Source organism: Exophiala aquamarina (assembly GCF_000709125.1).
Source record: "Exophiala aquamarina CBS 119918 chromosome Unknown aczIA-supercont1.2, whole genome shotgun sequence".
In the NCBI taxonomy this organism is placed as follows: Eukaryota; Fungi; Ascomycota; class Eurotiomycetes; order Chaetothyriales; family Herpotrichiellaceae; genus Exophiala; species Exophiala aquamarina.
Genome location: NW_013550586.1, coordinates 2,111,228 through 2,126,982, shown reverse-complemented (window position 1 = coordinate 2,126,982; position 15,755 = coordinate 2,111,228). Strand labels below are relative to the sequence as shown.

The window sequence follows — 15,755 nt, the reverse complement described above, 5'->3', positions numbered from 1 at the left end:
ACGAAGACGGCTTACGAAAGACGGGGGTGGAAGTAGCTGGAAATGGGAGGGAGGACGGGTAGTAGGCGGAGGTATCGGTATCGGCCCTGCTACGGGCGAGAGAGAAAAATGGCAGTAGTGTTAAGACGATTGGAAAGAGTAAGTGTAGTCGGAAGCAGCATTTAGAATTAGGCTTGGGGGATAAAAACTGCAAAAGCAGATGTATTATGTTGAACGTCGTATAGAAATGTGGTGGTGAGAGAAATGGACCACCACCCACCACCACATCAGCCGGAACGAACGACAAAGACGAGCGGAAACTGGAGACCCTGCCTTGCATGGACCATTTTCGGTGACGTCGACAACCCATGTCCAGAGCCCAGTGCCCACAGTCCGACGGGTGGTAGGGTTCATCCATGGCACCAAGACCCAAGCCAGCATGACAAGGGTCGAGGCATTATTTCGTCAAGCGTGAATCTAAGGGCTGGCAGGCTTGCTCGGCAATACGTTAGGGTTTCCCCCGTCACTGCGGCCTTTATTGTCAAGATTTCCCTTTTGAAAAGCGAGTCGTGACCGTATTTGTACTGTCACGTCTATTACACGCCTTTGCCCTTACTCGTACAGCCGTCCTGACCGCTGCAACCACCCTCGGGTATCCAGTGCCATTCATCTGGGACACACCCGGTTTCTTTCGGCACGCTCGCTCGCTTCTCGTTTCTCACCTCATCCTACTATCTTTTTTCCTCGTAGGATAACTGCCAACTGCAGCTATTCTCCTATCGCCGGTCTTCCACTGCCGAGGATATGCACCAAGTATTCAGCATACCAGCCATATTCACGTTTTCTGCGTCCTTCCTTCCTGATCGACATCCACGTAATAAATTGGACGACCTTCCTGCCATACTGGGACATTCACTCTTGGCACAGTCACTCTCTTCCAATGATGGCAGGTCCAGGCCCCGATCATGTCGTCACATCTGTGGCTGTGCGCATCATCCAGCCAATTGAGGGCCCGGAACATCGTTGGCCCGAGCACTCCCGAGAATGTTCCACCAGTTTTCTTGGTATCTGCTTGTTTTTCATACAGAAACGCGGACAGTACTCGGTACTTCCCTCCGTCCAACCTGACAGCATACGAGTACCTCGTACAGGTTCCATGGAAAAGCTTCCCCTTCGGATTCTAGACCGTCGCGTCGGCCGGGGATACCCCCAAACACAGATTTTGTGCGTCCCTTAGTAATTACCTGTCACCTTTTCAGACTTGACTTTTCACAACACAGCCTGCTTGCTGCTTTAGGTATTATGGAATTCTGAGTTTGACCACCTATCTCCGCGCGCCTACATGCTCGCTTCACCTTACGAGTGCCTTCCTAAGCAATCCTGCAGCCTTGTGACTAAGTCGGTGACCCTAAATTGTGACTGCCTGTGTAATCCCACTCGGATACAATACCAGCTGAATCACTATCCATTTATTCGGTGCTGTACAGTGGTAGTCGCATCACAAGCACGGCCACTCTGATCGCTAGCCAGCCACAGACTTGTCCATGGTCCCGGGCATCTTAATGGCGAAACTTCTTCATTCGCGCTCTATCCGGATGCTCTGGCTATTTCGTTGCCCGTATCCAGCTAGACTGGTTGATGATCGGCACGCAATTCAGGCATTACTCGCAAGTCTGGTCCGCGGCATCCCAGACGTGCAGGACTGTGATAAGACCCAGTTTCAGAACACAGGGTGATCACGGATCCCTAGCACTCAATAGGCATGTTTTGGTACATCAATGTTCCATCTTCGTCCGATGCACAGAATCCATTCCTGGGCGGTCTGGATCCACTTGCCATGTTCTTCTAGAATTTCATCCTCCTCGTCTACGAGGGACTAGTCAGTTACATGCAGGAACGTGCCGAGCTGCCGTTGCATCTGAGTCCCACAACAACCCTGGTGCAAATTTAGCATGGGCTCTGCTTTAAAGGCAAGGCAATTGGGGACTTTCGGGGAGGGGCCCAGCCCTGAAGCCCCACTGGATAAATCTATCCGCATCCCATGGCCCGTGCGCGAGAGGCCGACTTGAGTCTGGCAGCCGAGGAAGAAAACTCTGTTTGGCTTGCCCAGCCTTCTTATTGGCCCAGAAAAGGTCACTAGAAGCACCCAGGCGCTTCCTTTGTCTTCTTGGGTGGAAGAAGGAGAAATATCGGCTATCGTCGGCGGCCCCCGTCTGCGCTTCTGGGCCTGAGGCTTGTGGAAAGTTGGGGGGCCCCTAATTGCGCTAAGCCTGATCAGGCAGGCAGATGCTTCGCGGTCATGAATTTTTCCGTTCCGGCAGATCCTCTTCCACGAGATTTGCATCTGCTGTGAGGAAAAAAAATCATTCTCTCAAAGTCTTTGTGCTTGTCCCACTTGACCAAACTCAACGGTCAAACCACATGGCTTCCCGATAATACCATTTTTTACAATGTTCAAGTTTGGTGTCCTGCCTATCGGTATTCCCGGCCCACATGACCCTCAAGAACAGGTATCAAAGCACAAAACGTGGCCGGGTTGAATACCCTCCATCTCCACTCAATCATCCTAATGTCGTCCTTTGAGATCCGAATGGCCAAATAGAAATCGAATTACCAAGTTACTCTGTTCAGTCGCAAGTTCGCTAAGTTAATAGAGCAGTCTGGCCGCATGGCTTTCGGCTTACGTCGCCGGTTTGATCTACACTAGCTACGCGATCTCGCACCGCCACACAGGTGCCACATCTGGGGAATTCCTGCAGCCTAGTGGGACCACCGCCCACCCACCCTCTCTGGACAAAGGTACTTTGGTAACGGGATCAGTGGACTCGATGGGCTGCAGATTTAGCCCAGATCCAGCAACATTATTTCCAACAGTGCGAGCTGAGTACATGCAACAGTGTGTCATCACCGTGTCAATCATGAGCTAATGAAGAACTTGACAGTTAGCAATACAAGTCCATGTCGAGCTGCTTGACGCAGTACCAGTATACATGTACTGGACCTTCTGAACTTGGGATAGCGCCCCTCTTTGAGGAAGTCCATCCGAGAAAACAGCAGAGCCGCACCTTCATGTAATCCGTACTTCGTACCACCCTCCGCTATAATATCACGTATTTGACTTTTTGCGCAGTGACGGGGTCACAGCTACATAGGTACGTCTTGGATTGTCTGTCGTGGTGCAGTACGATGCATGCGGTCACTGCCAGTCAAGCACAGATCCCCAGCTGGTAGCTGAGCACTCAGCACCCATCTTCACCCACACATCTATCGGTGGCCGCGCAAAGCTACGGCCTAGAGAACTAAAGGTCTGAGTATCATTGGCGGTTTAGAACTGGGCCATCTGAGCAAAATTATACCTTCAGCCCGTCGTAGCAACCACACCCACAGTGCGTACCTACGCAACTGGCCTCACACGATACAGGTGTAACTTTCCTCGTTTCAACACCATCCTCGGATTCATGGTACTCTGTAAAACCGGTACTGATGTGGTCTTGTAATCTAGATCCCACGGCTTCTGAAAGGCCACCTCTACTGACGACTAGCCATCAGGCCTCTTTCAGCAGAAGGAGGCTTTGCACGGCCACCGTATATATTCGCCAGCTCGCATCGCTGCCCTAATTGGGGTCCAAAAATCATGTTAACTGCGGCCACGCCTCAGCTCGCATACAGCATACGAGGTCTGAGGCTGCGGCGCGCGAACCTTTGGGGGCCCAGGCAGCCGCAATTCGAACCCCGAATTTGCTACCTCGTCCTGTTTTGCCTGTTCCTGCTTGTGTGGATACTGGTTACCTATTTACCTGGGTAGGCAGTTGGTTCGCTCGCTTACACATGCGATCTCACTGCATCGAGTATCAAGTTGTATAGTATGAATGGTCTAGTATTAGTCCTATCGTATATGTGCAAGCCGTCTTATCAAGAATTAGCGTGTGCTTATGTTATGGTACCTCCGCTGTAGTGCATTCTGGATGGTTGAGTGGGAAGGGCGACCCGCCAAGAATATTAAAAAAGAATAATCCTCAAGATCCCGAGGTTGATTCATCATCAATAAATAACACCATCCAATTAATACGCGCACCTTACGACAGGCACCATGATCGTGTCATTGGATTAAACGAGCGCACTCTCCTTCTCTGGACGAGCTAGTATGGATCGACACAGTATGTCTTGCTCCGAGGTTACGCGCATACGAGGCACGGTGATGCGGCATATATCGTACTACTCGTAGCCGCAGATTGGGAGCCTAGGGAGGCTCGCTACATATTCGCAGACGAAGGATGGCTACCGCGCTGAGTACCAAGATGCCTACCCGATACAGCCTAGCCATAGGAACGGGAGAACAATGAAGCCTGTGTGAGGAGACACACATCTCATCCTGACTGCTATTAATCTCTCATCCTACACTCCGATGCGATGCAGTGGCACCGCGGTTCAGTTTCCGAACCGGACGGAGTAACTCCTCGGCACCTGCTGTAACATTCGCACGTAGCGACCAACAATTGTTTTCCGGATTGCCCTTACTTTAAGCGCTGGCTGGCGACTGGAACAGGTAGGTTGATGCTGGGCATAGAATGGAATGAAAGGGATGGGCTTTCGGGGTACTACATTGTCGACAGGAAATCCCAAGCGGCCTGTGAAAGGCAAATGGCAGTCTGACTCGATGATGGCACGGTGATCACAAACTAGAACAAACGGCAAGGGAGCCTTGTGGTGGAATACACGCTGACGCGACTGGCTACGTCCTTGTGTGAGCATTTCGAGGGTTGTACAATCAGAGCAGCATCTTTGACTTTGCGAACTGGACCCACGCGACACCGCATTCGAATCCGAGATTCAGATTTACAAGTCCAAGAGCGAAACCGGTGAGTCCGAAAAGCGTTGCTGCGATGAGATTCTCGAGCGAGGCCATGGGCCACAAGTCAGGGATGACTTATGCTTACAGCACAATCACAACCATCTGAAAAAAGGCCCATTAACATGAGCAGGTGTTCTGTACTAGGCGAAGCACGGCACCTGAAGAAAGACAAGACTCAAGACGCGTTTGCTTTGACAGTTTAATTTATGCTGGTACTGATGCTTATGTCATGGCTCTCAGACCTATTCTGCAAACGCCGTTCAGGCTGCTCATACTATGCCTGTATGATACATCAAAGGCACCATTTAATTGATTTGCCATCCCATCATAACCATGACCGAGCAAGCCTGCCCCTATCGAGAACCCATTTGCGTGCCCAACCACTCCGAAACTCAAAGCCAAAAAAAGAAGAGACGATCATGACCATGGATGGCAACATGCATGATATGCCTGGGGGTGATTGTCGTGATAATGATGCAGAAATCAGATTGACGCGCCTAACCACCGAATCCTGGGGAAGGATGTTAGCAAGAATCGAGGCTGAGAGGATTGAGTACGAACCATAGAGGGTACGGCCTTGTCTCTTGAGAGCATAGACAACGTCGAGAGATGTGACCGTCTTTCGCTTGGCGCTGGGTGTGATGTCAACATCTGTTCTGGCTGTTGATGTTGGAGAGGAACTTACTGCTCGGTGTATGTGACCGCATCACGAATGACGCCCTCAAGGAAGGTCTTCAAGACACCTCGGGTCTCCTCATAGATCATAGCGGAAATACGCTTGACACCACCACGACGAGCGAGACGGCGAATAGCGGGCTTGGTGATACCCTGGATGTTGTCACGCAAAATCTTGCGATGACGCTTGGCACCACCCTTGCCGAGACCCTTTCCTCCTTTGCCACGTCCAGTCATGTTGATTGAGGGTTGAAGCTAAAAGCTTTGAAAAGATTGCTGTGTTGGGGGGTTATGAGTGAGGATTGGGAGACTTGGAAGTATGATGGATGGATAGAAGAGGAAAGGAGGCTTTGATTGGGAGTGTGGCGGGCGGAGACTTATGCACCCCAGCACAGCGTCCCAGATCAACTCTGGCCGTCAGATCACAGCCAATCAGAATTAAGGTTGCCAGCAGGCCAAACAACACCAACAACACAGGCACCCACCCCTCCATCGGATGATCCCTCGCCCACCACATTTTGTAGAACCTGATCCTTTGGCAGGTATGTTATGTCGGCCATTATGATGATTTACAGACTATTTACAATAATGACTATTCGTTGTAGAGTGTTGATGCTGGGGTCTTGATGCCTGAAACTGGCGGCTGAGATCTCGAGGTGGTACGCCAAGTCCCGGGATCAGGCGATGCACCAAACCTAAAACGGAATCTGATTTGGCTGCAATTCTGAATCACCAGCAAAAACTGGCGTGTAAATTGGATCATTATCAGCGCTCTGATCTGATCGCTTTGTTTTGGCTGCTTTCCCCCCCAGGGCACCCACCCTGTTTTCCTGCAATCATGATTCTCCTTTGAGATCATTTCCTTCCCTTTTTTCACCCGCCCAACCGCACCTGCCTGCCGGATCATCAGATCACGCCAAGTCACTGCCTGCCCTTTCGCCCTTCTCCCACCTTCCTACAAATACCTCCTCCTCCCGCCCACTTCCACCACTTGGCTTCTTCCCTTGTCAGCCTCACTCATCATCTCTAACCAACTTCATCCATCAACAACTCTTCATCAATTCAAGTAGTCCATTCATAATGGCCAGAACCAAGCAAACCGCTCGCAAGTCCACTGGTAAGACTCACTTCATAGCTCATCGTCATCGTCATCGTCATCGTTGCATCCCATACTAACTGCATTTCTAGGTGGCAAGGCCCCTCGCAAGCAGCTCGCCTCCAAGGCCGCTCGCAAGTCTGCACCCAGCACTGGTGGCGTCAAGAAGCCTCATCGTTATAAGCCTGGTACCGTCGCTCTCCGAGAGATTCGTCGCTACCAGAAGTCGACTGAGCTCCTCATCCGGTCAGTATTCTTTACTCATCGTCGTGTCTAAACACATTCTAACACCCACATAGCAAGTTGCCCTTCCAGCGTCTCGTCCGAGAAATCGCACAGGACTTCAAGTCTGACTTGCGCTTCCAATCTTCTGCCATCGGCGCTCTCCAGGAGTCAGTTGAGGCCTACCTCGTCTCTCTCTTCGAGGATACCAATCTCTGCGCCATCCATGCCAAGCGTGTCACCATCCAGTCCAAGGACATCCAGCTCGCCCGCCGTCTCCGAGGTGAACGATCTTAGATGTTGATGACAATATGAACATGATTCACCAGCTTCAACAATGAGTCACCAATTCTTGGGGAAGTTTGGTTTTCATGATGGGTACGGGGGGTTTCACGAGTGCTTCTGGCGAATGGGATGATCACATCAAATGGTTTTGTATTGCTTTAGCAAACATTCACATCATGGGGGGTATGGGGACTTCGGCGTTTCTGCTTGTAAATCATCAAATAATCCAGTCATACAGATATGACGTGGACTGAGCAGACAAGCGCCTCGGGCAGCTAGACGTCGAATATGATCACGTCCAAACATCAGAATTATCTGTGCATATTGTGTCCTGCTTTTGTGCTTGACTCGTACAATAGGTAATGCCAAATCGTACTTGGGGTAGAGATGGATGCAACGGTTCAGGGGCGACAGCAGGTAAGATCTGTGCCTGCGTTAGGGGCAAGCCTCTGCACGAGAAGGGCAAGTCAATGCCTAAGACAAGGATTCTTGGGGATGGGGCAGCCCCGAAATTCGTCATCGGGCATCAGACCGGAGCCTATAATTGCCTTTCGAGCCTGACATGCCGCCCCTCACCCGAAAAACCCCTCGGAATTTTGCCAAATGGCACCAATAAGGGCACCCTGTCGTTGAGGGGACAAGCCTAACGAAGTACCTAGGTAAGGAAAGTTTTTCGCACTTCTCCTCTTCGCAGACTGACACTTGGCTTGCTTGCAGTGGAAGAAGGCATCAAAGGCTTACTCCTACTAACGACACCATGATGGTATTCTATCTGACATGAATGCTCTACAGCGGGCATCGTTCAAGTTTGGGGTTGGTGGCGGTGGTGGTGCCCAATCGCCCTTCTTCCTACACGTGCCCCGAAACCGGAAACCGGCGCTGCGCAGCAGTAAAAGGTACGCAGGTGACTCACCACCATCGAAGAACAAGAACGCAGGATCGAAGAACCCCCTTCACAACACGAACACGAAACCACAGAACGTTGAGGAGGCTAGTGGAAAGGAACAGCCGGTGGACATACCAATTCAACTATGGTACCATCGGCTGGGTCCCGTGTCGACGTTCTTCAGTTGGTTCCACCGCATGCAGTTGAAGAGACCGTATACGGTGCAGCTGTGCACGACGCTGACGACATACTTGTGTGGCGATCTACTTGCGCAGGACATTGGGGGAGAGCTCTATGATCCCAACCGCACGCTCAGGATGCTGACTATTGGAGCCATCGCTGCTGTGCCAGGCTATAAATGGTACGTGTTATAACTTTCCAGTCCTTGCGCGAAGAAGGAGCGGAGATCAACTCCTCTTTTCGAGGATGGAAACTGTACCTGTGAACCGACAGCATGATTGACCAGAGATCAGGTTCCTCTTCCTCGGCCGCAACTTCAATTTCACGTCCAAAGCAGCCTCAATTGCGACCAAAGTCGCAGTCAACCAAGCCGTCTTCACGCCCGTGTTCAACACTTACTTCTTCGGCATGCAGGCTGTCCTCACGGGCGAAGGGCCTATGGGTACACTCACAAGGATCAGAGGCACCGTGCCCATCAGTATAGTCAATTCGCTCAAGTTGTGGCCTGCTGTCACAGCGTTCAGCTTCTGGGTCATCCCCGCCCAATATCGATTCATGTTCTCGGGGATTTTTGCTGTTGCCTGGCAGTGCTACCTCAGCTTCTTGAATAGGAAGGAAGAGAAGATTGAGGAGTCAACAGACTCGTTGAGTCATCCGGTTATACCTGAAGGGGGGTAGTCGTTAAGTGAAAAGGAAAAGAGAAAGGCTCATGCCTGTGCTGAATAGATCAATCAGAGGATGACAGGAGGAGCAGGAATATCATCTTCATCATCGATTGTGTGGAAGGCTATACAGCACTATTTTCCTTCGCCATTTGAAGAGAGTGTGTTGGTAAAAATCCCCTGGTTTGTCAACGGGAGGGCATTGAAGAACCTCTTGCATAGCTGTGAACATAGAGATAGAATGACCACTAGATATAGAACTGAATCAAAATTCAAGACCAAGAACCCATCCCTTGGGTCGCAATCCACTCTGAGGCAAAGAGTGCAACGCGATGGGCGAGTGTGTGAGAGTGTGACCATGAGGGCCACAGCCCCGCGACGCGTTCGGGCAAGGACGCGACGAGTTGGCCAGGCAGAAGCTCCCCCTCGAGAGTCAAGAATCAAGACCTATCAACACTGCCAGAACGTAAACTCCCACCGCAGGCACAATGGGAGATAGATACATGTGTACATCTCACTACGCGGAGATATCACTTTCCAATCACTTTCCTAATCAGAGTTGTACCCGTTGGAAATGAGGATCCTCGTGTCAATTTCATGGTTCAATGACGCTTGTTACCATCGCCACCCAGCTAACTTGCATTCCCAAACATGACCATATCACCTAGCAGTCCTCCTGGATCACCCACACATTACACAATACAGATGCAAGTAGTTCCCACACCAGCAGGGGACACGACACATCTGGGCTACGACGATGACGAGTTCAGTGACTTTGGCGCAGATCCTGAAGAGCTAGCAGTGATCGAGCGGCTTTTGCAAGAGGCGGCAGAGAAGACCCAGCAGTCTGCGATTCAAACTGCGCCAGCGCCAGCGACAGTCATAGATATCGAAGACTATGAAGCACCACAGGCTGTTCATCTGTCTGAGATGTTTAATCTGCAGTCTACACAACCTTGGAATCACGCAGCCCAGACCGAGAATCGACAGCTTCAGTCAAGCCTGGTCCAGATCATATGCGACGAGAGTGGTAAGTCAAACTTTCAATATCCTTTCTCTTTTTCACGCGCGTCATTTTGGCTGACTTGATTTGGCTGACTAGCGACTAGCTGTGGCGAGGAGTGAAAGTCAAGACAAGGAAACCGAGATATCGGAATCCAGTGGAGAGTCACCTCATCTGGCGGACGCGAAAGCAGAGCCAGCAGAGCCTACAACGCCGCAGAACAATACAAGGTCTCCTCTCGAACGATTTCGAAGACCCCCTAAGAAACCCATCTCTGTCACAGATCTCACATCTCCTGCCTGGTGTGAGTTGCAATACTATTATATTCTCAGTAGCAAAACAGGTCGCAAGAAACCGACCTCGGCCATGAAACAAGGAACTACGGTCCACAAGGTCCTGCAAGAAGAAGTACATGTGACTGTCCCTGTCAAAATCACAAAACGAGAAGATAACTGGGGCCTGAAGGTGTGGAACATAATCCAGGGCTTGAGGACTCTGAGGGAGACTGGCAGAACTCGAGAATTCGAAGTTTGGGGAACAGTCGGTGGCGAACTGGTCAATGGTGTGATTGACGAGTTGAGCTACGATTGCCCCGATCCAAAGCTCGAAGAACAGAGTCTCAGATCGATGGGAAAGCAGGACAGTGAGCCTCCGATTCCCGAATATCAGACAAGCATAAGGGAATATCTTGTCTCTAGCGAGCATCGGGAACAGAGTCAAACAATCGCTGATGCTCTGTCCGGCAGTAACAGCCAGCAACAACCAGTGTCAAGCAATTCGAAACGTGACAAACGTATCTACATCACCGACGTAAAGACCCGAGGGGTTTCGTCTTTGCCCACCGGTTCGAGTCTTCGACCTACGATCGTCCAATTACACCTGTACCACCATCTACTGGAGAACTTCGCCCAAGGAAACTTCCCGCTCGAGCATTTGGCAACGCGGTTCAAATTCGACGTAGGCGAACCTTTCTCTGACTCATTCATCGCACAGATAGCAAACCTCAACCAGGAAGCCTTTGACTGCGTGAACTCCTCCAGAGAGGATGGCATGGAAGTTGATTTCGACGAGGATGACTTTGTCCCTTCAACGCAAGACTCATTCGAGATCATTCTCCAGCACAACAATATATCGAGTCTCTGGCAGTATATGCTCAACCAGTTTCAGGAGACGTTCATGGTCCGATCGCCTGCCTCCTCCACCGATGCGATCTCGGTTACCATGTCCCAAACCCAATCGACATCACAAACCGGACATGAATCGCCAAGTTCGAGACCTCAATCGATCTCGTCGCTTGAATTTCCATCTCAAATGACTCTCCCAACCCTCCTATCCCCACTGCTTACGGCTAAATACCTCTCTTCAAAGCTCAAATCCAACTCGGACCCATTCCGGCCCCGTCTCCTCGGCTCCAAGAGCATCATCTTCAACCCGTCATTCCTCAGAAGCTACTTGTACGACTCGCTGGCGTTCTGGCGCGGCGAGCGGGAGCCCAAGGGCGTGGTGCTCTCAGACGCGTGGAAATGCAGCGTCTGCGAGTTTCGGGATGGCTGTGATTGGATCAAGGAGCAGGACCAACGCGCCCTCAACGAGAGCTTGGAGAGGAGACGCGTGAGAGCGGAGGGTGTTGATGGTGGAGTGGTAGGCCGTGAGGTGACGAGGAGTCATGTCTAGCCTAGCTATGACCTACCAGCGTTTTGTAATCAATATAGGTGTATACGATCAATAGCAACAACATGAAAGATGGCACACATTCTCATTTTAAGCATTTCGGCATTTCATGCTATCATATGGGTTCGTCCTGCTCTAAACCTTGCCATTCCTCACTTCATGAGGCGATCCCTGTCGCTCGCTCGCTCCCTCTCTCTCCACCCCCTCCCTCTGGGCGCAAATGAACCAACTAACTACCAAGGATAAGTCCTAACCTCCTCCTCCATCTCGACCTTCAACCCACGATCCAACTGCTCCTGGTGCTTCTTATCGAGATAAGCCAACAGCACATTCTGATACTTCTCCTTGCCCTTATAGCGACTGACATCGTCGCCCCAACTCCTCACGGCACTGGCCAGCCGTCCCGGAACGTAATCCTCCTCCGCGATGTCCGTCACGGGATGGAAATACGTCCGTATCGTAAACACCACACCTCCGCTCTTCGGCAGCCTGCGCAGCGTCTGCCTCTCAGACCGGAAATAATGGTGCTCGATGGCGCGGTCCTGCTCCGCCGTGTTCCAGGAAATGCCGTCCGAGTCCTCGCTGCCGATGCTGTGGCTCCACGCCAGGTCTTCGTCAACCTGCAGGAAGTAGTTGTTGCGCGCGACGAGCTCTTCGGGCTTCAGGCGCCGGAAGAAGTTCATCATGCCCTTTTCGAGCTTTTCGCGGAACTGCGGCACGTCACCCGACGTGTGGATTTCCGAGAGCGGCATCCCGATTTTGTCCTCCAGGCGCCAGAACCCGGCGAGGAGGATCGCGCCCGCAAGGAGGTAGTATTGCCCGTCGGGCTTTTCGATCATGATGGCGAGGTCGTCTTGCGTCAGGCGCGCGCATGTCTGCATCGGGTCTTCCGGGAGGGGCCGCGAGGTCGTATCGAGTTCTTCGCCGGACCAGAGGTTTTTGACGCCTTTGTCGGTGCGTTGGTAGAGTGTTGGATAACGGTCGCAGAGGTATTCGCTCAGTTCCTCGAGGAGTTCGACTGCGGCGGGGTATGCTTCTGGTGATGTCCTGCAGCATTTGGGGCCGCGCTCGATGATTCGTCGTGATTTGTCCGCGTGGAATCGTGGATAGTGGTTGTCGAGTTCGATCCAGTCGTCGTATTTCACGCTGCGAAGGCCCATGGTCTGGAAATACTTGTACCGAAACGGTCGGTATGGGAGTGGCTTCGTACTTTCGATCGACCAGTCTGGATAGGGCGGCGGTGTGGGTCGTCGAAAGGACGATGGTGGCCATGTTCCTGGTTCCCTGCTTATAGCGTCTCGTTTGACGTAAGGTGCCTTTTCGACAGTTGGAGTGGATGGTCGTTCTGAGAGCGCACGCTGGTGTCGGCGTGGTAAATATTTGGACACTGCGAGGATGGCAAAGACGAAGAGGAGCAATGCATAACTGGTCTCCCTGAAGTATGGCTGCTGGGACAGTCTTTGGATGTCCCTTTGAGCACTTTTGAACGCTGAGGCACAATGTATCTTTGACTTCTGTAGCTGCTGATTCGCTTCATCAATGTACGGTTGCGATCGCTCAACCAGCTCCAACACGGACCGTTTAATTGTACCGGCGTTCATGGTAGACGAGTTTTATGGATCATGAAGGGTGTGGGCGGGTATGAGAATGGGTGCTGTGCGACCAGGAAGACATGCCAATGAGAATGTTAAGATGACAGCTTGAGCATTTGAGGATATATAGGATTTGATCTCATGTGTTCTACAGTGTTGGGTCCGTCGACTTTGTTAACCAATCCAATGTCGCCGACACGTGCCGTTCATGGTAACAAGTGCAGGTACACCACATCTTGACTGGCGAGCTGATTTGCTTATCACTGTCAACCTGCTACCCTTGATCTCCTTATCGTTTCCACAGAGAGAAAGGTTGTTGACGTCAACCAATTGTATGGTGTTGAAATCTGGATCTGATAACCGGATCGGGGATCGAGCGCTGCTTTTCTCCGCACTTTTTGCTGTGCGCTGTTGGAGGGGTATCCTACCGCGAGGGTGGAGGGGAATCCCACCGCGAGCAAGCGCTGTCTCCAAAATCCTGGCAGGACGATTATCTTTGGCGTCATACCCTCATTGTACCGTTCTACCAGCTTTGAAACCATCATCGTTCAAACAATATCCGGATGCCTGGAGCCTCTTCGTTTGAGCAAACAATGCTCGCCCCAGTGCCGACGATAGTGAGGAGGGATGATAGGCAGATCAGGAATCCAAATGATCCGCGCAATCAGTGAAGTCTTGGCCGTATCTAGAAACGGGTAACAAGTAACTCTTTCCCACCCTGTTTCTTGGGTATATAAAGGTTCATAATTGGTCGGCTTCATTCCAGGCATATAAGTATCAACAAGATAGGTGCAGTGTTCGACTTGGATGTACTTTCCAGGATCTTCTTGATTGAGATCGTTCATACCGGGAGGAATTAGCCATGTTCCAGGAAAAAACCCAAATCCAGTCTTGCCTTCGTGATACTCGCCGGGAAGGAGCCCGTCAAACTCGCTCTTGACGAATTTTGCGTGTGTACCGTTAGGCAGGAGGTGCGACGATGGGAAGCGGTACCAGTCTTTTCCGAAGCAGACATTATCTCCAGTCTGCAACAAATTCGGCGAGTTGAGACCAGAATAAACCTCTAAAGGAGCGCGATATGCTGTGACTGTCCCCAAGATGCGGAAGAGCCCAATGTTGAGTGAGAGCAAAACCAGTGGCAAGATGGCTGCCAGTTTGAGACGTGCAGGGATCTTGCCAAATATAACTGAGTCCTTTGAGCCGAACCATGTCAGGAATGAATGGAAACCAATTGCGGCGTTTAGTGCCAGGAAGGGATATGCTGGATACATAAATCTCTCCTCTTTGTGTGACTGAAGGGTGAAGACCGTCAGCCAGAGATAGAACGGTGTTAGAAAGGTGAGGGTACGAAGCAGGGTGGGTTTGATCGTATGCTGTCTCAAGATGACCGCTTGGAATATGAAGAATGGTCCGGAGGCCACTGCTAAAATGAACCACATGTTGAAATTTAGGAGCAGATTGCGCATGTAGAAATGCCACGGTTCGGTGCCAAAGATATCCGGTCCTCGGTCGCTTCCTCCGAACACGTTGTATGCCACGATGCGCCATGGTACAATCACGATCTTGTGGAAAAAGAATGCATCAATACCAACCTGTATAGCAAGCACTATCAGACAGCGTACGACGCCGTCCAGATATCTCCTGAATGTGTCGAACAGGTCCGCCTGGCCAACCACAGCTATCAACCATTCCTCCATGACAAATGGCAGGATAAGAGCGCCAGCAAAAGGCCACCCCAATAACGCACCAATTCCAAACCACATAATTCCAATAGCAGTCTTCGATCCACCATGCCAGTCCATGAAGGAAGTCAACCCTAGTGCAGATGTGTACATGGCGAAACTCGATGGCAGGAAAGCAGTAGATGCATAGAAGAATCCGGGGCTGAAAGCAACGATGAAGAGATATATGATGCCAACCCTAGGGTTTAGAGCCCTGGATATGGCTGAATATAGTCTCGTTTCCGTGGCAGCACAGACAAGAGCGAGAATCAGTCGCAGGCCGTAGAACTCTGAAGCTTTAGACCGACTGAAAATTCCGATGGTTTTGGCGGGCAAGGCATGTATAGAGATATAAGCCCAGCTTCGGATACTGAATTTTGGTGAGTACTCCCAGGTCTGCAAGCCATAGCCGTGGTTCAAATAGTGCAAGGGCTCCCAGTAATTGAAGGTTTCATCACAATCCTGTATAGGAGCATAAAGAGCTGCTATAGCATGAGAAACGAGGCACAGATAAAACACAATATTTAAAGGCAGGTAGAACTTGACTGGACCAGGTCGAGGCACTGGTTGGGAAGCGGTCCTGGGCAGGTCAGCGCTGTCACCATCATTGAATCCGGTGAACTCCTACCCTCTGGGTACCCTGACAGGGTCTTGTCGTCGCTTAAATTCCTCAATGCTTGGGTCCATGGTCTTGTTTCCAATTTCGTAGACCAGATCCCCTTGAGTAGAGGATCATGATCGAACAATTTACATGCGCCAAGGAAGCAATATTTATGCCAAGACTTCGGTCAAGCACCGGTACAGTACGCGTCATGATTTCGAGGCATACAAAATAAACCCGCAGTTTAGTTGAATCATCACTGCGTATGTGGTATTTTCTACGATAGATGGAAGAATCGAGTTCCAGTCTAACTAAGCACTACTATATAGT

The 15,755-nt window shown here is 51.0% G+C and overlaps 6 protein-coding genes across 6 annotated transcripts; 3 read left to right on the top strand and 3 right to left on the bottom strand.

Annotated features, from left to right (window-relative positions):
• Positions 1 to 5,328: 5,328 nt before the first annotated feature.
• Positions 5,329 to 5,743, bottom strand: A1O9_02586 (histone H4; the record flags this gene model as incomplete). The annotated part of the gene is made up of 3 exons (XM_013408158.1): positions 5,329 to 5,342; positions 5,393 to 5,487; positions 5,517 to 5,743. 3 exons carry the CDS (start codon positions 5,741 to 5,743, stop codon positions 5,329 to 5,331), a joined length of 336 nt encoding a protein of 111 aa, XP_013263612.1.
• An 843-nt stretch (positions 5,744 to 6,586) lies between these two features.
• A1O9_02585 (histone H3) lies at positions 6,587 to 7,121 on the top strand (the record flags this gene model as incomplete). The annotated part of the gene is made up of 3 exons (XM_013408157.1): positions 6,587 to 6,623; positions 6,695 to 6,852; positions 6,906 to 7,121. The coding sequence occupies 3 exons, from the start codon at positions 6,587 to 6,589 to the stop codon at positions 7,119 to 7,121; spliced, it is 411 nt and encodes a 136-aa protein (XP_013263611.1).
• Positions 7,122 to 7,886: 765 nt separating this feature from the next.
• A1O9_02584 (uncharacterized protein) lies at positions 7,887 to 8,853 on the top strand (the record flags this gene model as incomplete). The annotated part of the gene is made up of 2 exons (XM_013408156.1): positions 7,887 to 8,356; positions 8,469 to 8,853. The coding sequence occupies 2 exons, from the start codon at positions 7,887 to 7,889 to the stop codon at positions 8,851 to 8,853; spliced, it is 855 nt and encodes a 284-aa protein (XP_013263610.1).
• A 635-nt stretch (positions 8,854 to 9,488) lies between these two features.
• A1O9_02583 (uncharacterized protein) lies at positions 9,489 to 11,514 on the top strand (the record flags this gene model as incomplete). The annotated part of the gene is made up of 2 exons (XM_013408155.1): positions 9,489 to 9,867; positions 9,947 to 11,514. 2 exons carry the CDS (start codon positions 9,489 to 9,491, stop codon positions 11,512 to 11,514), a joined length of 1,947 nt encoding a protein of 648 aa, XP_013263609.1.
• A 230-nt stretch (positions 11,515 to 11,744) lies between these two features.
• On the bottom strand, positions 11,745 to 13,112 carry A1O9_02582 (alpha-1,2-mannosyltransferase; the record flags this gene model as incomplete). Its single annotated transcript, XM_013408154.1, has 1 exon — positions 11,745 to 13,112. One exon carries the CDS (start codon positions 13,110 to 13,112, stop codon positions 11,745 to 11,747), a length of 1,368 nt encoding a protein of 455 aa, XP_013263608.1.
• A 539-nt stretch (positions 13,113 to 13,651) lies between these two features.
• On the bottom strand, positions 13,652 to 15,511 carry A1O9_02581 (alpha-1,2-mannosyltransferase; the record flags this gene model as incomplete). The annotated part of the gene is made up of 2 exons (XM_013408153.1): positions 13,652 to 15,404; positions 15,453 to 15,511. The coding sequence occupies 2 exons, from the start codon at positions 15,509 to 15,511 to the stop codon at positions 13,652 to 13,654; spliced, it is 1,812 nt and encodes a 603-aa protein (XP_013263607.1).
• Between the last annotated feature and the right edge of the window lie 244 nt (positions 15,512 to 15,755).